Source organism: Phocoena phocoena, chromosome 13 (genome assembly GCF_963924675.1).
Source record: "Phocoena phocoena chromosome 13, mPhoPho1.1, whole genome shotgun sequence".
Taxonomy (NCBI): Eukaryota; Metazoa; Chordata; class Mammalia; order Artiodactyla; family Phocoenidae; genus Phocoena; species Phocoena phocoena.
Window position 1 is genome coordinate 56,020,381 of NC_089231.1, and position 23,942 is coordinate 56,044,322.

At 42.3% G+C, this 23,942-nt stretch overlaps 1 protein-coding gene across 12 annotated transcripts in view; it reads right to left on the minus strand.

Moving 5' to 3' along the window:
- DLGAP1 (DLG associated protein 1) overlaps nucleotides 1-23,942 on the minus strand; it is a 323,485-nt gene that overhangs the window by 87,436 nt on the left and 212,107 nt on the right. For 5 of the 12 annotated variants that reach the window (XM_065889909.1, XM_065889914.1, XM_065889912.1 and 2 more), the window contains one exon: nucleotides 18,811-18,840. The exons of the other annotated variants lie outside the window; for them this stretch is intronic. In XM_065889909.1, coding sequence (XP_065745981.1) covers nucleotides 18,811-18,840 — 30 coding nt within the window. The remainder of the gene's footprint in view (nucleotides 1-18,810; nucleotides 18,841-23,942) is intronic. 12 annotated transcript variants of the gene reach the window in all.

Below are 23,942 nucleotides of genomic sequence, written 5' to 3' on the forward strand. Positions count from 1 at the left end.
TCTTATTCCAGCTCACCAGGGAGGCTGCAGGGTTTTTCCTTGGCCACCCCGTGACGACCCAGGGACAACATTCCGGGAAACCAGAAGGGCTGGGCAGGCCTCTGGACTGTCAAAGGAAACAGCTTGGCGAGGCTGGCGGCTGGTTTCTGCCATGTCACTTTCTCTGAGCAGCAAGCACTTTGTAGCCGTTCACTTAGCACCTGAACCCCACAAACGTTAAGATGTACCTTTCTTAGAAGGGAAGGGCCATTTTTCCTTCACAGGAACAGTTCATGATAAACAGGTCACGTTAAAGACTATTTACAAGAATAGGGGAAACTAACAGAGGAAGACTACCCCACCCCCTTTTAATTCAAATTTTATCTTATTCTGTTTAAAGGGAGGGATTGGTCATAATATTACCTTATGCACCTAAGGGAACCTGTTATGGACTGAATGTCTGCACCTCCTTCCCCAGAGGCGTCATATGTTGAAGGCTCAACCCCGTTGTGTTGGTATTTGGAGATGGGGAGGTAATTAGGCTTAGATGAGGTCCAGAGGGTGGGACCCTGGTGATGGGATTAGCGCCCTTATAAGAAGAGAGGGTACTGGGGAGATGTCTCCTTCTCTCTGTCCCCTTCTCCCTCTTCACATGGAAAGGCCATGTGAGGACAGGGTGAGAAGGCAGTGTCTAGAATCCAGGAGGGGAACTTTCTCCAGACACCTACCCTGCTGACATTTTGATCTTGGACTTTCCAGCCTCTGAGACCGTGAGAAAACACATGTCTGTTGTTTAAGCTTTCCAGCCTATGATATTTTGTGAGAGCATCCTGATAAGACTAAGATAGGACCTCAAGAGCAAAATAATCTAAACTCCAGGTAATAGGCCACAAAGACCCAGGTGGATTTCACTGAATGCCCCTCCCTCCTGTCCTAAAAGACAAAATACATAACGGTCCCATATAGATGGTCCCCCAGAGATGCTCTGAGAAGCAAAGTCTACCCACCACTCAGAGAACCTGCAAAAGGGAAGAACCAAAGTGATCAGCCCCTTGAATCTGCCCGGTGCCTGCCTCATAGAGCCTATGAACCGAGCAGGACCCTACGGGGCCTTCCTGGGACAGACCCCTCTCTACATCCACAGCTGTAGCTCCTCTCTGAAGTACCTAGAGAATGGTATCTGATGCACACTTCCTGAGTTGTTTTACAGATGCTAAAATGCCACCAAATGGAAGAAATTAACTACTTGATGACCATGAGCATGTAGCCCCCACACCTACTGGTGCCTAAGGATTGACACTGTTAACCATCCTGTCACCTCACCATCAACCAATCAGAGAATTGTACACAAGCTGCGATGCCCCTCCCTCATCTTGCCTTTAAAATGCTTTGCTGGGGAGTTCAGGCTTTTTGAGTACTAGCTGTCCCAAACTCCTTGTATGGCACCTTACAATAAATGTTGTACTTTCCTTCACCACCACTTGGTGTCAGTAGACTGGCTTTACTTCGGCCAAGTGGACCCAAGTTTGATTCGGTTACACCACTGCCTCTACTGCCTCGGGGCTCCTGGCAGCGACTTCTACCAGGCTTTGCCTCTCCCTTCACGGAAATCTTTACAGTACATGCCTAATGATTTTGTGACAGTCAAATCTTACGTAAAGACTTGGGCACATGCCACCTACTAGTTTTGGTGGCCAAGACCTACATGCAGTTGTGCTGGCATTTTTGATCATCACACCCTGTTTGAGGTTGCATGTGTGTTTGGGGGGTGAGTGAGTCACAGTGGTGAGGAGAGACCATCTTCAGGTCAAGCATGTTGCCCTGGAGATGCTCGGCATCTGCACAGTTCCCCAAGGTAGTGCCACTTAAAACACTGCCCCCAACAGAAAACAGTCAGAGGCTGAATTAGCGATTCTTTTCAGGAGATTAGATTTGGGGCAATTTCAAGCATTCGTAATAGAAAATAGTTTGCTTTAAGGCAGTTAAACTAAAAGCATACATTTTAATTCTGAGGGACAGAAAGTCAGTTAGGGCTTGCCTAGGTTTGGGGTCAGAAGGTGGAGAGTGACTAATTGGGGTGATGGAAATGTTCCAAACTTAGATTGTGGGTGATGGTTGCACAACTCTGAATATCCTAAAAAAACAGAAAACAAAAAAAAGGACACTAATTATATACTTTAAATGGGTGCATTTCATGGTATGTGAATTCAATTTTGAAAGCTGTCAGACGTTTAATTCTGAAACAATGTCATGGTCTCATAAAAATAGCCCTAATATTTTATTAGTGTTAGTAATTATTTTTGGAACCAAATTTTTCTGGTGTGTGATTACTAAGTCTTTAGGTTACATATGCTCTTGAGAAGAACAGATTAAAGAAGTTAAAAAAAAAAAAAAAAAGGGCTTCCGTGGTGGCGCAGTGGTTGAGAGCCCGCCTGCCGATGCAGGGGACATGGGTTCGTGCCCCGGTCCGGGAAGATCCCACATGCCGCGGAGCGGCTGGGCCCGTGAGCCATGGCCGCTGAGCCTGCGCGTCCGGAGGCTGTGCGCCACAACGGGAGAGGCCACATCAGTGAGAGGCCCGTGTACCGCAAAAAAAAAAAAAAAAAAGTTATAAGGCATCAGAGCTCAGGGAAGACACTGACCAGATCCCAAGCATTGGTCAATCTTCCCCTACGCTCCTCCCTCCAGCACTGACCCATGGGGTAGAAGGTGCCACTGGAGCACGTGTGTTTCCTCATACCCTATCTCTACAGTCCTTCCTCTATACTCTATAGCCCTAAACGTCATCCTGTTGATTCTCCAACAGGAGGGCATATCAGAATCCTAGGGGGTTGGGGGAGGGATGTGGTGGGGGATTGTTTTTGTAATTTGAAAAAGCATAGTTTGCCTTGTAATAGAATATTTTGTTAATTATTCTCTCTCTGTGTATATAATATTCTTAAAGAATAATTACAAAATGAACATCATGTAACCACCATCTAGACCAAGATATAGAATGCTGGCAGCACCCCAGAAGCACCCAGTTCACACCCCCTGTACGTCTTTTCCCCTTTATAAAGCTCTGCCCATCGCAGAAGTAACACTTTTTCTAATCTCCTAGTCATTTACAAATAGTTTTTTTCCCCACAGATCTTCTAAAGTGTATCTTTTATTTCTTTACACATGGCATGTATATCTGTATTGTAACAATTCTAATAATCTAACATCTTAATCCTCAGAGGGTCTGTTCTCTTCTTGCTATGATGCCTTGTTTCCTTGTGTGCTTGGTTATTTTTAAAGTCACTTAAAGTCATTTATTAAAAAAATAAATTTATTTGTGTTTATTTTTGGCTGTGTTGGGTCTTTGTTGCTGCACACGGGCTTTCTCTAGTTGTGGCGAGCAGGGGCTACTCTTCATTGCGGTTCGTGGGCTTCTCACTGCGGTGGCTTCTCTTGTTGCGGAGCACGGGTTCTAGGTGCGCGGGCTTCTGCAGTTGTGGCTCGCGGGCTCAGTAGTTGTGGCTCGCGGGCTCTAGAGCACAGGCTCAGTAGTTGTGGTGCACGGGCTTAGTTGCTCCGCGGCATGTGGGATCTTCCCAGACCAGGGATCGAACCCGTGTCCCCTGCATTGGCAGGCGGATTCTTAAGCACTGCACCAACAGGGAAGCCCCGTTTGGTTATTTTTGACAGTGAACAGATCACTTTCCTTGGAGAATTATTTTGGAAAGCTATTTGTGGCCTTGGGAAATATTCCTTTTTCTGTAGAGGATTATCATTTGAACTATTCATGGATTGAGGGCGTTTGAACCGCTCAGTTGATGTGAATTTGGGCCAAGGGCATGAGAGAAGTATATATATGGTTACAACTTCTCATGAATGGATAATCCCTTGCCTTCTACCACCACAGGAGTTTTTTGTGCATGTGTATTTTGTTTCGTTTGGAGCTGGGGTTGGGAAGTGTCTCATGTGGAGATGGTTACATTCTGATTCATCCTTACCTATAGGGTATAAGCTTTTGGGGGTGCATGTTGTATGGAATAGGGTTTTCCTGTTAGATTTCTCCTTGGGCAGGCTCTGGACGTTAATGTCTGTCTGCTTCTTCCTACTATAGGGGACCATCAAAACCTGGATTTATGATCAACCTGATTCAGCAAATGCCCTCAGGGCAGGAGCACCTTTACTGTTTTGGTTACCTCTTCCACTTTCTGCTTTCCAGTAACTCCTTACTAACTCGTTAGATCTTTGATGTTTTTAAGAATATATATGTATGCTTATATATATGTGTGTGTGCGTGCATACGTGTATATATCCTGTCATATCACTAGAAGTGAAACCCTATCAGAACATAATTTTAAATTTGGAAAATGAAATATCTATTGGTTTGTATATTACAGTGACAGAAAGTAAAACCTAACCATATCTTTTTGGCCGGAGGATGTTACTGTGAAGGACTCTCAGTGTGATTGGGGTGGTGGAGCAGGGGCAAGACAGGGGTGAGGCAGGGAAGGGGGATGCTTTGCATATTTCCCTTAGGAGAATCTATCAGCCTTTCAGAGTGTAAGGAGGTTGCTTACGCCAGGGTGTATATATATACCTATAGGATATCAAAAGGGGGTATGGATTTTTTTTAAAGTTTAGAAACACAGTTCGTAACGGTATTCAACCCTGTTTTCTAAAACTTCATTGAAATTGCAATTCTACAAATTTTGCAGTGAAGAGGTTCTTTTACATCTTGGGTCATTGACTCCTTAGATTATCTGTTGAAAGCTATAGACACTCTTCTCCAGAAATAATTCACATATGCACACATGTACAAAGTGTGATTTTAATTTCAGATGGTTGTAGGGACTCTCTAAAGTTCATTCATTGACCCAGATTAAGAACTTCATCTTGCAGTTGGCTATTTGTTAACAATTTTCTTATGTTCAATCCAACTCTTTTTTGCTTAATGGAACCCCCTTACGTTTGATTCTAACGTTCAAAAATAAAGAAATTGGCAATATCCAATTTGTAACCCCGCATTCCCCTTCCTCAAAGGTATGTTTACATAGTCATCAATTCCATGAATCCAATCTCCTCCATCTCATGGATTGCCTTGATCTTGACAGGCCTTCCCTAATAATTACAGGCTTCTCTGTCTCCAGTCAAAACCTACACTGTCCTCTGAGTTATCTTTTTTTGCGGTACGCGGGCCACTCACTGTTGTGGCCTCTCCCGTTGTGGAGCACAGGCTCCGGATGCCATGGCTCACGGGCCCAGCCGCTCCGCGGCATGTGGGATCCTCCCGGACCGGGGCACGAACCCGTGTCTCCTGCATCGGCAGGCGAACTCTCAACCACTGCGCCACCAGGGAAGCCCTCTGAGTTATCTTTTGAAGAGGCAAACTTGATCACTGTATTCCCTGCCTGAAAGGTCTTCAGTGACTCTTCCCTTCCTAAAGGATGATGCCCAAACCCCTTGTTGGGATTCTTATAACTTAACCCTTTCTCTTCTGCTTCTTCCTCTTCTCTCCCTAGACAGCATTGGCTCCTTTTTCAAATATAATATAATTGACATATTTCCTGCTCTTTGACTTGACACACACTGTTCCTCTGCCTGTAATTTCCACCCTCCCTTTCTTTACCTGGCAAACTCCTACTCATCTTTCACATGTCCTGTCTGCTATCACCTCTTCTGTGAAAACTTCCTGAATTATCCACACTGTCCCTGTGCCCTCTTAGCCCGTAGACGATGCCTCACACACCTCTCATCCCTGCACTGTGATTATGGATTTCTGTCTTCCCAAGACATCAGACCCCCTGTCTTGACCCTCTCTAACCCTGTACCTCCACAGTACTTGGCTCAGTAGAATTTAAAAAAAATTATAGTTTTACACATCTTAAACCAGTTCATATGTCTTTCTAAGGAAACTGATCTTTCTCTAAGAACAAAACTGGACTCTCAGACAAAGGACCTCAGAATGAGCCTGATTACCTAATGGGCAGCTGGGGTACCCTGTCCTTATTGTTACTGTTTTGTAATTTTGCGTGTATATGTTTATGGATATTTGTAGGGATAGTTAAGAAGCAAGAAAGAGGCAAAGGCTAATCAAGGAATTTCACTTCCTAATTTTAAGTGCCACGCTCTGGTAAAATAAAATGAATGAACCGCAGATTCTAGAAAGGTCTCTGTCTAGGTCTTTCCTCTTGTCTGCCTGTAGAAATATACTCAGTTTATTGGGTAGAGGGTAGCCACACTTTGTTTCCGGGGCCACTTTCCTGTATCTGTGATTTTGATGACGCTTTTAAAAATGTTTTCTAGTTCTTTCAAGAATATATTAATATAGTAGAGTTTTGGTAAGGACCAATTCCAAATATGGTAGGTAGAAAGCCTGCCACTTGACCCTTCCATCATGCTAGCACTTTAATATTTTCTATTCAGAAATCAACTGGTATTTCACTATCAATTCTAGGTTTTTTGTTTGTTTTTCTTCTGGGCAGCTTTTTTTTTTTTCTTTCATCTCCCGATCTCATACTTTCATATTCTTCTTTCAGTTACATTAATGTGTATTTCACTGCTTTGAATGTCATCTTGTTAATGGAATAATTTTATACTTTATAAAGGTCACAATGACTTGTCTGTTAATCTTACGTTTTTAAGAGTAGGGACATTTAAAGAATAATATTAAGCCCCTGAGGTGTTGTATATTTGCTGTTTTTAACAGAAACATTTGATTCCATCAGTCCTTGATACCTTCAGTCTCTGAGTCCTATTTTATCTGGAGAACAGCTCTAAATGAGCCTGTTTGTAGCATAAAGTTCACCAAGGTCCTAAAGTTGTCACATCCATTTATGGTATCAAAGTGGATATCAGATGGGCCTCGATGGTTGTATAATAAGTCTCATTTTGTTCAGTCTATTTTATCTGACCGTTTTCCATGATAAGGCCACAAGAACTCAAAAAAACTAACCTTCGGTTTCCTGATAGAGCTTTCTACACCCATTGGTTTTGAATAGAAAAGTCCCCCCATGGCCTGAGCGCTCTCGGCTGCGGCCAGAGGATCCCATACAAAAGCAAGGAAGAGCATGAATGTGCTGCTTTGTGAAGACAGCACAAGGTCATGGGCTGTCACAGGACTAGAATTTTGTATGAATTTTGTAAAGCGGCCCCTTTGCTTAAAATCTGCCCACAGATGTGGTGCCTGTAGAGCCAGCTTGGCATATAGTATCTACCGTAGAGACCCTGAATATAAGAAATACAATATATCATTTGACTGACTCCCACTATTGCTATTCATAGACTTGCTTTTTAAAAAATTTATTTATTTTTGGCTGTATCAGGTCTTAGTTGTGGTACGCGGGATCTTTGTTGCGGTACACGGGATCTTTTGCTGTGGCGCTCGGACTTCTCTCTAGTTGTGGTGTGTGCATTTTCCCTCTCTCTAGTTGTGGTGCATGGGTTCCAGAGCGCGTGGGCTCTGTAGTGGGTGGCACGTGGGCTCTTGGTGAGGTGCGCGAGCTCAGTAGTTGCAGCTCGTGTGCTTAGTTGCCCCGCGGCATATGGGATCTTAGTTCCCTGACCAGGGATCGAACCTGTGTCCCCTGCATTGTAAGGTGGATTCTTTACCACTGGACTACCAGGGAAGTCCCCTAGACTTGTCTTTTAAATTGATTAGATTAATGAGATAGGTTCACGATTTTTTTTTTTTTTGTATCTCTCACAGCTCTTATGATAGTGTCTTTCAGGCAATAGGTGCTTAATATGTATTTGCTGGGAAAAAAAAAAAGATATAGAGCAAGAGAAACAGGGTAACTTGGCATGAAGTCCTGCTGAAGGCCCGCTCTGGGCTAAGAGCCAGGCCGCCTTGTTTGCAAAGCCACGGGCTCTTACCCCAAACCTCACACTGAAATCCTTGATTTCTGGGCCAAGCAGTGCAGTATGGCCCACTCCCAGGATCAAAACCAGAATTCTTTGTAACGTGTGGTAATAGAATGTGATCTTCAAAAGCAGTTCAAAGCATCCAGGAAAGTCAGGACGTGCCATGGCAGGAAACAGAGCAGTGAGCCCTTGGACTTGGGGCTGAAATGAATCCTCGCTTGAACAAGTATTGGAAACTGACAAAGTTCCCACACAGAGAACCCAGCACATGGAGAGGTGGGTTAGTCAGCCCCCAGTCGTGGTCCCTGTACTACATTCTCCACTGAGGACACAGCAGTGATGGAAACCGAACATATGTCCACACCTGTGTTCTTCCTATACTGCGTGTGTAAATTAAAGACCTTTCCTAGCTGGAGAATTGTTCTCACCTCCTTTATTCCTAGTAGGACTACTGTTATTTTTACTACAGCCATCATCGTTTATCGAGTGCATATGATGTGACATACGCGGTTCCACGAACTTATCATGGATTATACAACTTAATCATTAACTATTATTGTCATTCCAACTTTTAGTGAGGCAAGAGAGGTCCAGAGAAGTTAGTTAACTTGCCCACAGTCACACAGCTAATAAGCAGGAAAGCCAGGATTCAAACCTAGGCAGTCAGACTCTAGAACTGAACTCTGAACAACTATGCTATAGGGAAACATATCCTTCATGAAGGTAGCAAACAAGATGGCACGGATGTTCCGAAAAAGTAAGACAATGTATTTATAGATATACTACTGAGTATATATACATATATATTTTTACTAATTATAAATAACAAATGTATTAATAAGTAATGATTAATGTATATTACCAAGTATTCTAGGGGCAGTTATTCCATAAAAATAAGACAATACATATATATATATATATACGTATATACACATACACTGTCCTCTGTGGTATCAACAGTAGACTGATTTTCTATACATAGCAATATATTCATGATAACAAATATTTATATTTCACTCTAGATTCAGAAGTACTTTCAGTCCCTCACCCCACTTAACCCCACAGCAATCCCATAAGGGCACAGAACAGGTGTTACAATGATTATGTCCTGTGAGCCTTTCAAGAGGATATACAATATTTGAGTCTTGAAAAAACTTACTGGCACTAAACCACGGATTAAAAAATCGCAAAATCAAAACTAATAAAAATTTAATTGAATGTTATAAACTAACATTATGTTAGCATCACTAATTGTTAAACTTACCATTCACAAAATTCCATTACATTTGAAAATACTTTCATACATACTAAATATGTATGATTACCAAGGAATCATAGCTAATCATAAACTGAATGAGTTTTACATACTTAATCGTAGATTAAAAAATGATACAAATTCTTTAAAAGATTTTTAAAGAAGACAAATTTATCTAAAGGGGATGTTGGGAGACCCCTGGTGGCCTAGTGGTTAGGATTCTAGGCTTTCACAGCCGTGGCCTGCGTTCAGTCCACACCGGGGAACTGAGATCTCTCAAGCTGTACAGCTTGGCCAAAACAACCAACCAACCGACCGACCAAACAAACAAAAACAAAAAAACCCAACAACAAACCACAAAACAACCACCAAAAACAGGGGATGTGGATCATTGTGGTATATTTTAAATGATATAGGGTGAATTTTCTAAAGGAGCCTGTGAGGTTCCATGCAGGTCCAGGACAAGATTTGCCTAAGGCAAAAGCCAAGTGCACGGGTGATAACACACAGCTTCACCTCCAGGGTACAGGGCTGCGTGCTCAGTGTTCTCTGAGAGCTGTTTCCACTAGCACCTAGACCCCCGTCCTCAGTGGGATCACGGTCTTGGAGGATGTTCACTTACATGTGTCCCATTCTAAGGATCCCAGCCGCTCCCTCCTGCCATCTGGCGAGATGGTGCCTGGGAGCGGCCGCATCTGATTCCTGGAGGCGTCGGCCGGGATCTGTCTGCCCTGGGTGGGGTTCAGTACACCTGCAGATAAACTGCTTCCGCTTTGCCTTCGGTATGTCTTTTGCTGGGGCATCTTTCTGATCCCCAGGCAGAGTTCCTAGGCTGACTTCTATGTTCATGTAACTCGTTTAATCTACTCCTACTACTCCATTTTTATTATATGAAATTGTAACGATCCGTTTCCATAGATGCCACATTTTCTAGATAGGAGAACTACGTCTGGTTCATCTGTCTTTCCTCACAGCCTCATATGAGACATGGCATAATGCAGGCATTTAATAACTTTATTAATTTGGTCTTAATAGGTTAAGAACAATAAAGTAATAAAATATGTTTGGAAATAAAGTCTTTCTGTGCCAGCTGCCATAGGCCTCAAGCAGGCTGAATTCTTCCCCTCAATATGCCTTATAAATATAATATTCTACAAGCGCTGGGATATTGAAAAGGCTAGTATGTTCTAAATCATTCTAGGGTGATATTTTTTAAAGTGTTCTATTTTTAATTTGAGGAACATTTACTGGAGTAATGTTATTCCAAAGCAATATTAAAACAAAACAAAAATGCTCCAAACTTAAACCACGTTAACCACCGGATGAAGAACGGAAAACAGTGGAGTAAATGATATTTGGAGATATGCTGATCATTTTTCCTAAGTACCATGTAATTTTTTTTTTTTTTTTTTTTTTTTTTTTTTTGCGGTACGTGGGCCTCTCACTGTTGTGGCCTCTCCCATTGCGGAGCACAGGCTCCGGACGTGCAGGCTCAGCGGCCATGGCTCATGGGCCCAGCTGTTCCACGGCAATGTGGGATCTTCCCAGACCGGGGCACTAACCCGCGTCCCCTGCATCGGCAGGTGGGCTCTCAACCACTGAGCCACCAGGGAAGCCCTACCATGTGATTTTGATTGTGTCTAACTTTGGTTAGATTTCCATTAGGTTACATGCAATAAAATTCTATTCAATTTAGTAAAAAAATCCAAATTCATAATTAGGTACACGATCATTACTCTTAAAAACTTATGAAATAACGTCAAGCAAAAGTAGAAGCATTGGTTTTGAGAATTCAGTTTTTGAGCCAATGCAATAAAAATAAAGGCAGTAACAAAACAATATATATAAACATCTACAATATATTGAATACCTATGTGCCAAACACTTTACTAGGTACTTCAACAGGAGCTCCTTTTATTTAGGCCTCTTAATCATCTGGATTGCTCAGTACTTTTAAGCCCATTTTATAGATGAGGAAAGTGTGATTCAGAGAGAGTGACTTGCTTCAGATTACAGCACAGCCAAGGAGTTATGGGGACAAAGTTTGAACCTAGGAATGTCCTTTATACTGTCCTCCAATAGAATGTGTTCCAAACTTAGTGTTAGGAGTTTACACTTGAGGAGGCCATCTATAAAATCAACCATGGTATACAGAAGGCTTAAAAGGAAATTAAACTTGCCTCTGTATCTCCTGACAGGCATGTGTTCAAGAAAAACTGTACTCAAGAGAGCTGTATCCGTTAGCTTTCTGTTTCCACCTAAGCATACATGTTGGTTAAAACTAGGAAACACCTGAAAATCCATACATACCTCCAAAACATTTCAGATCCATAAAGCTCTTGGGACTGGTGTCTGATTTTGCATTTCACTGACGTATTACTGTAAAAATGCTTTGGCTTTTTCCTCAGTGAAACCAAACTAAAGTCATAATGTGTATTCTTCCAACTTAAAGCATTAATGGCTCAACCAAACAGTTGTATATACAGCTGTGGCAATATTTAGATAGGTAAGCATCTTAGTTGAACACCAAATGCACACAGGGTCAACATCAAGTTGATCTCACAGTTAATTTTAATGGATGTGATGGGTAATTTAAGAGGGTGTGATTTTTCAGCTTCATGCTCCAAACCAAAGCCTTAAGTGATTTCAGCAGTTGTCTAAATTATGGTGTGTCCCAAAATTAATAGTAAGGTCAGACCACGATTTTAGATTGAAAATGTAAAGGCCATTTTCTAAATTTGGAACCAAAATACTAGAAGTGGCTTTAAAATCACTATTGAATTGACTTCAAAGACTGCAAATGAGACCACTGTCCTTAAAAGCTGCCTTCTTAATGCAGCATAATAGAGTTGGCTATTTTTTTATGTAAGAGCTTTGTGTACACTGAAAACTTCCAGAAGATTGCTAAAAATAGTCAACACATAAGCGCTGAAACTTACTCTCTTAAAAAACAAAGAGAAAAGCCAGGAAATAAATCAGTGACTTAAACTGGCAGATTTTCCTTTACAGCTTGCCTTTGATTTATAAATTTCTATTTCCTGCCCCAGGGAGGGTGGTGAAGGCTATGCTTTGGTGCTTTGGAAGCAAACTGTCTTCTGAGTTATGCTAATCTCTTGCTAGGTGCTCAAGCCTGCTTATTCAGCACAGACTTTATTAGTTTTTGGCTATAGATGTAAAGATTTATAGAAGGCTGCTCTTTGGATGGCTATGGTTGTTGTCTCTTTAGTTTTCTTTATTCAAAAACTTCCATATTTTTGGTTAGTGTTGACAAACGGCGCACTCAGGAACACTGTGACCTTATAAACTAGTTCATAAGAAAACATTATTAATATTGATAAAAATCAGTGTTTACCTAACACTTTGTTTGTTGGACCAGCTGAAACCTTTCCTCTCCTCCCCACCCCCACCCAGGACTGGATGAGCAGGTAGGGGAATGATCCCATCTGATGGGAACACCTCCAGGTGGGGTTGCGATTGGACCCCAGCCCTGTTCACTTGGGCACGGAGCTCCCGTGAGGTGATCAAGGAGCTGTATTCCCATCTGAGGGGCTGCTTCCCTCAAAACTCTCTCAAAGCAGAGAAGCAAAGGTTTATTCTGGTTGTTTTCTATGGCTTTGCCCAAAATGACACTTTCAGCAGCATGCCGTCATATACTCCAGTGGAAGTGATCACTTGTTGGCTAGATCTTTGGACCCTGGAGAGAGGGAGGGCTGCAGGGCAGCTTGGGAAGTCAGCAGAGAGAGGGAAAGGTAGAGACTTAAAGGTTAAGTCCTTTACATACATCAGCTTGTTTTAGTCTTTTCAGCTGCCCCAGGCAATAGAGATCTCCATCCTATTGGATAACTAGGCAAGTAGTTACTTGCCAAAACCATCCAGTTAGCTGTTGGCCTTCTGTTGCCTGAAGGGCCGTCTACTTTGCTTTCTGTGACACAGCAGGAACAGAAGTACAGCTGGAATAGAGGAGGAGGGAGAGGGCAGGAGAGAAGGAGAAAAAGGAAAACAACACAAAACAAAAAGGTGACTGTGAGAAAGTTCTGAAATGCTTCCGCTGGTTATTCGAGGTGAACTCTTCCCAAGGTGAGGGTCATCCCAACAAAGACTGCGATTTAGGCAAAATTCAACTTCCATTTTATGGGTCACATGACTCTATCTCTGCCATTTCAGGAGGGTCCTAGTTTTTGGAAACTACTTGGTAAATTCTCAGCTCAGTACTCATTCTTCCCAGAGACATTGTTATTTAATAGTACAATTTCACCCAAAGTATAGCAATGCTCTGCAAAATACATTTGAGGAGAGAACCCTGACTGCTCAGTACGGTTGATCCAGAGTCCAGGTTAGCCCTGCAGGCAGAGGGTCTGGGTGTCTTTGCAGAAACAACTTTCTTGAGGCTTGATTTCAGTTTCTACAGTATTCTGTTTTTAGATCCCTGACACACTGCCCCCCTTCACTCTGGTTGAACGGGGAGGGATTCTTTCCCTGGAGGCAGCCCTTGCTTGTCTCTGTAGCTCTCTGACTTGAAGGTCTGTAAAGATGTTTTGCTTTGATTTCCAGTAGTAAACATACTGAATCTTTATCCTAAATTTATTACTAGAAAGAGGTCCAATCAGCTATCTATTTGTTAATGGATCTACCACAGTCTAACCTGATGTATTGAGTATATGGCTTTGCTCAGAAAAAGAAAGATACAATGACAAGAACAAAATTCATCTGGGGGGGGAATGATATCAATACATTTGGAATATTTTTTAAATGTTAAATTCATTTGGTGTTGCTACGGACTTAATATTTATGTCCCCCCAAAATTCATGTGTTGAAATCTTAACCACCAAGGTATTAAAAGGTTGGGTCTTGGGAGGTGAATAGGTCATAAGGGAGGAGCCCTTGTGAATGGGATTAGTGCCCTTATGAAAGGGACACAAAAGAGCTCCCTAGTCAGCTGTCTGCAACCCAGTAGGGGGCCCTCACCAGACAAGGAACCTGCCAGGGACTTGATCTTGGACTTTCAGGCTCCAGAACTGTGTGAGAGAAATTTCTGTTGTTTAAACCACCCAATCTATGGTAATTTGTTATAGCAGTCCAAACAGACTGAGACTGGGGCATTTTTGGAAACACTGCATGTCATATTATGGAAAACAGAATTACTTAAGCAAAAGTATCTCTTTCCTCAACACACATGAAAGGTCAGATCAACGCTTCATAACTGAAAAGCAGCTCTATGTTTACAGATTTACAATACAGACATGAAGCTGTGGGTGTTGTGAATTTTGAAAATGGGAACGAAGATTGAGTCACGTTTTTCCTTATTTTATTTTTACCTATTCTTGAGGAGTCATTCCATTCACTGGGTCTGAGGTCTTGAGGCCCCAGAGAACATCACCTTGGATGTGACAACAGTCCTAAGTGCCCTGCTCTGTGGGGTTTATGGTACACGAGTCATTACCATGAAGAAAGACACTTTCAAAATATCTAGTAGTGACCGTTTTGTAATGTATAGAGATATTGAATCATGATGTGTACCAGGGACTAACATTGTGTTGTAGGTCAATTATACTCCAAAAACAAACAAAGAAAAATAAATTAGATTTGTGGTTATCAGAGGTGGGGCGGTGGTGGTAGGGTAGGGGGTGGGGAGTGGGGAAGGGGTTAGGAGGGGGGAATTGGATGAAGGTGATGAAAAGGTACAAACTTGCAGTTATAAGATAAATAAGTACTAAGGATGTTAGGTACAACATGATAAATATAATGAACACGGCTGTATGTTATACATGAAAGTTATTAAGAGTAAATCCTAAAAGTTCTCATCACAAGGAAAATTTTTTTTATTTTCTAACTATGAGATGACGGATGTTCATTAACTTACTATGATGATCATTTCATGATGTACGTAAATCAAATCCTTACGCTGTCCACCGTAAGCTTATACAGTGCCGTATGTCAATTATATCTCAACACTGGAAGAAAAAAATTATCTAAATAAAATGAGGTGACAAGAAGAAAAAAAGAAAAACAAAAGCTCCACAAGCCCAGCAGAGCTTTTGTTCATGAAATCCAAGCTGTTCATTGAGACACGGGATTCACAATCAAAACGTTACCTCTGGTGTTAACTGGAAACCCAGCCTTCCCTCTAAAGGCACCATCGACAGTGGGGGCTTGGGTCACCATCTCGCCTCTTAGATTTCTTCCTAGAGGCTCATCTGTTCCCATTTTGAAAGACATGGAACTTTTCCAAAGAAACCAAACTTCATTCCCTCATAGAGGCTTTCAGAAGAATTTGACAACATTTTGAAATTTCGGATTGTCACCTACCTACAAGGGATAAACAAGTCGCCTTTGAGGCAAGTCACCTCACAAAGTGCACCTGGTTATCAGTTGCACAGGCCTGTCCTCAGCCTCCAGGCTTGCAGCCTCCCAGCCCCACGTGAGCTGGGAGTCAGATAAGGAGCTTCTGGCTGGGGCTGGACCCTCTCTCCCCCGCTCTCTCCCTGGAAAGATGCCTGCAGGATGTCAGGGCAATTCTAACTCAGGCATGACTCAGTGCTTCCATGACCTCCCTTCTCATTTTGCTTGGACAGGCTGGTACGTTGGTCCTACTTGTGGAAATATGTACCTCTTCCTCCTCCGATTTCAAGAGGGAATATCCCTTTTAAGAGGAATATTTAGAAGATTCTGTCATGGAATTCTTGCTATCGCCCCAAATATTTCTCCTTCTCCCCAGTTAGCTGTCTGGATGTTTCTCTCTTACCCCAGTTTTCTTTTCTTTTCTTTTCTTTTTTTTTTTTTTGGCCGCATGTCTTGTGGGATCTTAGTCCCCTGACCAGGGATCAAACCTGGGCCCTCGGCAGTGAGCACAGAGTCCTAACCACTGCACAGCCAGGGAATTCCCCCCAATTTTCTGAGTTTGAGGTTATCAATCTGAAATTAGAGTCCAGAACTCATCAGTGTTATCAACAAAACTTTGCAATTACTTCTTTCAAACCTAAATTTTTTCCTGTTCAAATATCTTTTCTTCATCGCAAAAGAAAGTATTGATGTGTGTTTCTCTTTCACCGTAATTTTAAGTCTTTAAAATGTGAAAGGCCCATTCACTTTTAACCTTACCATTCCCGTGATATAAATAGCTTTTTCCTTTCTGCTGATTTTAGAAGCTTACATGAAGCTGCAAAATGCTGAAGGGGGCAGCCCTGCTTCAGAAAAAGAGAACGGACAGACCTGCGTAACAGCAATACTCAGTAGGAAGTAGCACATGGAATCTTTGTTGACGTTCTCTTATGATTTGACAATTGTTTTTCCTTAAAAAGAAGAGAAAAAGAAAAGGATAACCTACCTAAAACCTTAGTGCCATTCTCAGAGTTCTAGGATAATCCAGAACAGAGTCATTTTTAAAGAAAGGGAAATCGGTTTCATTTCTGGCAGTGGATGCCCTCCACTGATCTGCATGTTTCTTGCCTTCATAAGCTGTAGAAGCCGCCTTGAGTCCGTTCCGCAGATGGAAAATAGCCAGTAAAGAGCTAAGCATTCACATAGCACCACCATCTGAGGTTTGATTTCGAATCGAGACAACAGTGTCCAATGTACCTCCCACAAAGCATGCTTGTTAAACTCTCCCCTTCCAGATGCACGGAGAGCGCATGCGTGGAACACCCCCTCCACTCAACAACGGCGCCCCGGGGGGCCCCCTGGACACACAGGTTCTAACACAGCTACAACACGGCATGCTCCCAAGCCTTCAAGCTACTACAGCCTGCAGCCAAGAAGCTGCCAAAAAGATGCTCAAGCAGCAGTCGAAATAGTCCTGACCTCTGGTACCCACGGCCGCTCCCTGTGAGCCCCAGGAACTCAGAGAGACGAGGATGCTTCCGAAAAAGCCCCAGACAGTCATTCTGCCCCCTGCCCTTCTTCTTCCTCGCTCTTCTTTTTCTCTGAAGACCATAAACCTGTTTGGGGGGTTCAGATGCCACCAGGAGTAACCGTAGTTATGAGCAAAATGATGACGGGGCCGTTGTTCTAGCAGAACGATAGTTTTTAAGTTATGTTCTCTTGGCTTTCTGGCTTTTTTAAAAATGTGTTTTTCCATCCTTTTGTTGTAAGTGGAATACTGTGCTTAGGCCAAGCAGGAAATATTAAAAGCTCTGACTTCAAAGCCATTCCTTGATAACACATCCAAACAGCCTAGTGTGGACCCACTGTTATCTGGAATTCTACAGATAATTAACCGAAACACGGCTTGACTTGCCACTGGGAGTTTCCACAGGCAAAGTCATCCTCATGGTCCTGCTTGCTCTCGTTGCTGTGTCTTCTGTTTTGTTAGCCAGGGTGAGGTTTGGGTCATCTCTCAATAAAATTCCGTGTTTCTGCGCAGAGGAACCTTGAATTCCTGCTTGGCCTTGCAGGGGCCTGACACGTGCACTGTGCCCTCCCTCGTTCCTTGAGGGACATCGTTTAGCTCCTCTCTTGACCCCGAAATGCCACTGCCTGCACCATCTCCTGGTCCCTTCCTTACTTGAGAGAGCAGCGCACTTTCTGCCATGAATGTCAGAATTATTGTCTTTTTAATGTGTTTTGCAAAATATGATGGTACTAAATCCACTAAAAGGACAGAGCCCCCCGCTTTGGATGTGCCAGCCCCGTGGGGATATTCCCGAGTCCCTCTCTCATCTCCCAACCTGCCAACTCCAGCCCACCCAGTCCCTTTGCTTGAGTCTAGCAGGTGGTCTCACCACTCCAACACCCTTGGCATTTTCCCGCTCCCCACCTCCAGGCGTTGCCCATTCGTGAAGCCACGTCTCTTCTGAAATTTGAAAACTCACCTTAAAGCCCACCACCTCTTCCAAGGAGCTTCCCCTGATTAAGTGGGGATGAAGAACCCTCCAATGCATGACTGACAAATCCCCAATAAGCGAGAACACACACACACACCCCCCACAACAAATAGACACTCACAAAGAGAGAAAATGACACATTCCCTACTTGCGAAATGTAGGCTCCTCTGAGGGAAAGATGGTCGATTTTATACCAATAACTAGTAAGTCATTTCAAACAATGAGGTGTTTTTAACATCATTTTGGGGGTTACTCAGTGAAACGCGGCTGTGTCTTCTTTCCCCCACCGACCCTCCTTTTTCTTTAAATCCCTCATTTTCTTCTCAGTTTCTCGAATGCACAATTCTACGGGACTGCCCAGTGTGGGTGACATGGGTGACACTCAAGGAACCTGGTTCTTGCAATACCTCCTGGGTGGTACCTCGTGTTTGGAGACTGGCAAATGCCCTAACCACTTAATTTTCTCATCAGGAAGCTATAATGACTCCATGCCTGCAGACATCCTGGGCAAACATGTCTGCTACATTGGGATAAGGGACCAAAACCCTCTAGAAAAGGTCCTACAGAAAGAAGGGGGGAAGGGTTCCTGACAAGACTCAAGGTCCAGCCTCCAATAAGGATGCTGCAGAGGGAAGGGCTCTCTAAGGAACTGGGCCCGAGACCATCCCATCAGGGACAGAACCAAACACATTTGCTCTCGTCAATGCTGCTTCTGGGGTCAGTGTTAAGGCCACTCATGGGGGCGCTGAGAGACGCGTGGCATAAAGGGACCAGGACGAGGAGAAACACAGATGGAATGGCGGTAGCTGGCAATTAGAACATGGCTTCAGACACCACGGCCACAGAAGCGGTGTAGCTACAAAGCCACGCGGTGCAACCTCGAAGCAAAACGTTATTGATTTTGTGGTTGTAAAAACGTACCTTCAACTGCAGAACTCAGTTTTATGACACCTTGAATAAAAACAAAAAGTGGCAGTTATAGAATGGATCCAAATTACCTTTGCCAGGCTTCTCACAATACATACATGCTTCAGAACTGGATTTTGTTTTTTCCTGGCTTTTTGAGAATTCAAGTAAACAGATATCAACTTCAAAAACGAAGTAATTTTCAGTCGTTGATTAAACCTCCTGAGTGTCTTCATCTCCCCACTAGTACCATTTGGGAGCGTTTTTCACTTAAATAAGGGATCTGACGTGTGTTTGGATGAAACAAAGGCCGAGTCTCAATAGTCTGAACGACTATGTCTGTAGATAAATCATGCTGGATGATGGATTGATTAAAACTTCACTAAAAAAGACACCAAGGTCTAATATTTCCTACTTAAATTGTGTTTAGAGATCATTTGCTACGTGTTGGGACAGGGTTTCTGTTGAAATACATAATAGGTGGTTAAAAATCATGGTGTGATATGGCAACTTCCTTTTCTGGGTGATTGGACCTGAGGCCATTTCTGGTCTCCTGGGTTCACTGTTCCCATCCCCTGCAGGTCAGTGGAGGGGCCGAGCTTGTCAAATTTTTCACGAAACAAATAGACACTACCCTTGATTGGATATTCATGTACCTTTTTGGTGAATTGAAAGGTGAAAATACTAAACTAAATTAGACCTGGTCCAATAGTTTGATTCTGAAAGTTTTTTTTTTTATAAGTCATAATTATAAATAAACAATATTTCCCAAACCCTATGTGACAGCCATGATACCTTAGGGCTGAAAAAACAGAGTCTACAGTTTCATTGGGTTGAAATTCTGGTTCTCTTGCAAACAGGAGGAGTCTTAAAGGAAAAATGGAAACCAAACCCTTTTTCATACTGGCAAACCGAACTGCCGTCAGCTTGAGTACACGCTGATTTTAACAGATTCTGTTCGCAAAGAGACAAACTCGCTCTCCTTTATAACTTTCTGAAAAAAACCGCTTTTAAGTTACCAGTCGAATTTCATCTTTCCTGTGGAACCAGTAATGTCTGGTCAATGTTTAACAAGGGACTCTCCAGAGGAGCAAGTGTGCCTGTATTATGTGTATATATTATGAGTTTTACTGATATATATGATATACACGAACTATACATAATAGTAAAATATACCACCTTCTTTATTGCAATTTCCATATAGCCAATAGATTCTCACAGAATACTTTTGTTGATTTGGGCCCAACTCTTGTATTCATAGCCAGCAAATCAATCATGATTTGACAAAATCATGCATTGAATTTCATCCCAGTTGGCTCTTTTCCCAATAAATTCCTTTTCATTATATCTTTTATGTGATCTGCTGTTAAACTATTTTTCACTTTTGTATAAATTATTTTCATTAAATTAAAACTCTTTCAACATCAACGCTATGTAAATACTCCCACTAAGGCCTACGTCGAGGTACCGGCTTTGATGTCACCTAACATGGCTTTGGGAAGAGATGGGTAGTAGCAAAACCATCACGTAGTATCTCACCACACATGGACAGGAGACATAAAAAACCCCAAGAGCATGGATAGTAAAATGTAGTCAAACGATTAGAAGTAAAGAGTTTTAGGTATTTATTACCTTTGTTTTTTAACATAATTATAATTGGAAGCTTGCCTAATTTGATTGTAATAATGGCTATGTTTAATAATGGACTTAGAAAATTCTCGACAATGTAACAATTGGCTTTTGCCAGCTGGTATGAACCAGGTCTGACACACCATGGCCATAACTGATGTTTCTTTCTACTCAGGGCCAGAGAAGAAAATCTTGACCTTCCAAATACTTTCTGAGATATTCACAAAAGGGGTTGTAATTTAACCAAACAAGTCAAACGTGAATAAGCTGAGCATTTACTATTATTTTGCCAGTAATTTCACAACCTCTTAAACCTGTCATACGCAAAAATACACTATACATAGGTCACCTTGGAAATAACAGTCATTGACCATCAACTAAGAACACAAGCTAAACGGTTTTGGCATTCTTTTGGTCAGGCAACCATGCCAAGAAGTATGAGTCATTGGCTTAGTAAGCAATGATCCTGTCTTTTTTAAACTGTGGAATCTTTATGCAGGAAACCAGGTCAGAATATTGATTTTTTTCCAGCCATGTTTATTTTTGTACGCAACTATGGTGTCAGCAACTCTCACTCAAATGAAAGGACAACAGTGCGATCTAATCAGTGTGTAGAAACAGGCTTGATGCAAGTAAAGCAAGAAAGTCTAAAGAATTTCTTATGGGAGATGTGGGTGGTGGTGGATGGGAGCCCAGGAATGCATTTATAGAGTAAGGGATAAAAAGGTCCATTAAAAAACAAAATTCGGACTTTAGAACTCTAAGTGTAAACATTATTTTAACAAAAACATTAGTGATTTGTTACTCCATATGTACTTCTCTTATTTTTTTAAACCCCAAATCAAGCTTTTCCCTATAGCAGGATAGGCTTTTATATTGCAAGGTTAACTATGTTATAGTGAAAATCTAGAATTGGCTAAATCTGGTTAGGTAGCTAATATTAACATTATTATACAAAAACTAATAGAATGAGAAGCTATATCCTTTATCTTAAAATAGAAATATTAAAAAAAAATGAATATTTGAGAAATGATTGATGTTGGTGCTGAAAAGCTACATGTAGCATCGCTGACTTCTAGGACACACAGTAGACATTGTCTGGTGACTGGCTGACATTGACATTGCCTGGAATTCAGGGTGAGCCAGAACACATACATATATGTATATATACACACAGTGGAGCCTACCCATCCCCTCTCCCCCATTTAAATCTTCATAGTCTACTGAAATGTTTTTTCCACCTAATGACTCACCTCAGTTGATCTAAAGTAATTCTTAGGAGAAAGAGTCAGGTTAAAATAATTCATGCTAAAGTGTGAATGACTAAGACTCACTAAAACCCTGCAATGACATCTCATTATTGTTAAAATACTCATCAAATTTTTAACCCTGGCCAATGAGGGCCTATGTGATGTATTCCTGCTTATTTTCTTATGTCTTCTACTTCATTTCAGGTGACTTTCTCCCTCACTCAAACGCTTTAGCCGCTTGGTTTTCTCTCTGTACTTTGCAGTGCGAATTCCTTTTTGTCCCCGCTCCACCCCTACTTGCTGCTCCCTCCGTCTTGAATGCTCTTCCCCAAACTGCTGGATCTTCCCACAGCTAGCTCTTTCTCTTCATTCAGCTTTTACTTCAAATGTCACTTTCTTGAAGAATCCTTCCGTGATTACTGTATTTATAGCAGTCCCAGTAAGAATTCTCTGGCCCATCTCTCTTATTTATTTATTTATTTTTTTGCGGTACGCGGGCCTCTCACTTCTGTGGCGTCTCCCGTTGCGGAGCAACAGGCTCCCCACGCGCAGGTTCAGCGGCCATGGCTCACGGGCCCAGCCACTCCGCGGCATGTAGGATCTTCCTGGACCGGGGCACGAACCTGCGTCCCCTGCATCGGCAGGCGGACTCTCAACCACTGCGCCACCAGGGAAGCTCCCTTATTTATTTTTTTTTTATAGCAGTCATCACTACTTAAAAATTATCTCATTGATTTAGTGTTTGGTTCTTTGTTTTGGGCTGTTTTTCCTCATTAGAACGTGAGCAGAATGAGAACAGGAACCTGGTCTTTCTGGCTTGCTGCCGTAACTCCCTTGACCAGAACAGTGCGTGGCATACAGTACATACTTAATCAGTATTTATCAAACGAATAAGTGATATTTGCCAAGTGTTTCCAGGTGTCTTCAAAGAAAATCTGATCGATCCCAGCAAGTGTAATTCAAACATGTTATCTTAATTGTGGATATCATTGAACAGAATCCTAGGTTTTATTCTGTTGACCACTGACTATTTCTATTTAGAGGCTGGTCTTCATGGAGATTAGTGAACATTGATGTGTGGAGTGAATACACATAAATTACAGTAGAGATTAGGTTTCAGGATTATAATGTAAAAAGTCCCCAAGAAGTAAGTTTAGCAATGTTAGGTTTAGGTTTAGGGTTAGGGTTAGGGTTAGGGTTAGGGTTAGGGTTAGGGTTAGGGTTAGGGCTAGGGCTAGGGCTAGGGTTAGGGTTAGGGCTAGGGCTAGGGTTAGGGTTAGGGTTAGGGCTATGGTTAGGGTTAGGGTTAGGGTTGGAAGCAAGATTACCCTAAGTGGACTTCAAGGAGTATTAGCTAATTGATTTTATATCCAAATATCTCTGGAATCTGCAGTTTTCTTGCCTCTACTGTCATTACCCCAGGCCAAATTGCCATAGTAATGTTCACAGGAATCTGTATGATAAAATTTGGATTGAGAAAGAGGAACTAAGAAAGAGCCATTCTGTTTTTAATAACCTTCTTCCAATGCATTCTTTTTTTTGGCCGTGCCTGGTGGCATGTGGGATCTCAGTTCCCCTGAACAGGGATTGAACCCTGTGCCCCCTGCATTGGAAGCATGGAGTCTTAACCACTGGACCATCAAGGAAGTCCGTCAGTGCATTCTTATACTGCAGCTGGAGTGATCTTTTCAAAAGGCAAGTCCAATTATGTGATACCCTCTCCCTTTTAAAATTCTTAAATGGCTTGTCATTACTTTTAAGATAAAAGCCTTTATTCAAAAGCCTTAACATGACTTGCAAAGCCCTACATGATGTCACCCATAGTGGAATGAAAATGGTCACAAATTCTTCCGTACACCTCCCATAGAGAGATGTGGGCTATGTCCCCTCTTCTTGAATCAGGGCCAGCTCTGAGAGTGCTTTGACCATTAAAGTACAGTGAAAGTGATGCTCTCCCAATGTCGGTGCCCAGGCTTTATGAAGCAGGCAGCCTCTTTTTTCTGTCTCTGGAAACCCTGACATACCAGGTTGGAAGTCCTAAGACTGCTGTGATGGAGAGACCAGGTTTAGACATTCTAACTAACAACATCTGCTGAGGGAAGAAGCTAGAAGGCCTTGAGGAGACTGCTGGTGAAAGCTAGGAGGACAGGGAAAACTTGCCACCGTCCTCCCAAACTGGGAGACTAGAGAAAAGGCAACTCTTCTGATGTAGAAACAGGACGCTTGGCAACGTTGTCACTTGTAGTAACATGGAAAATAAAAAAATAC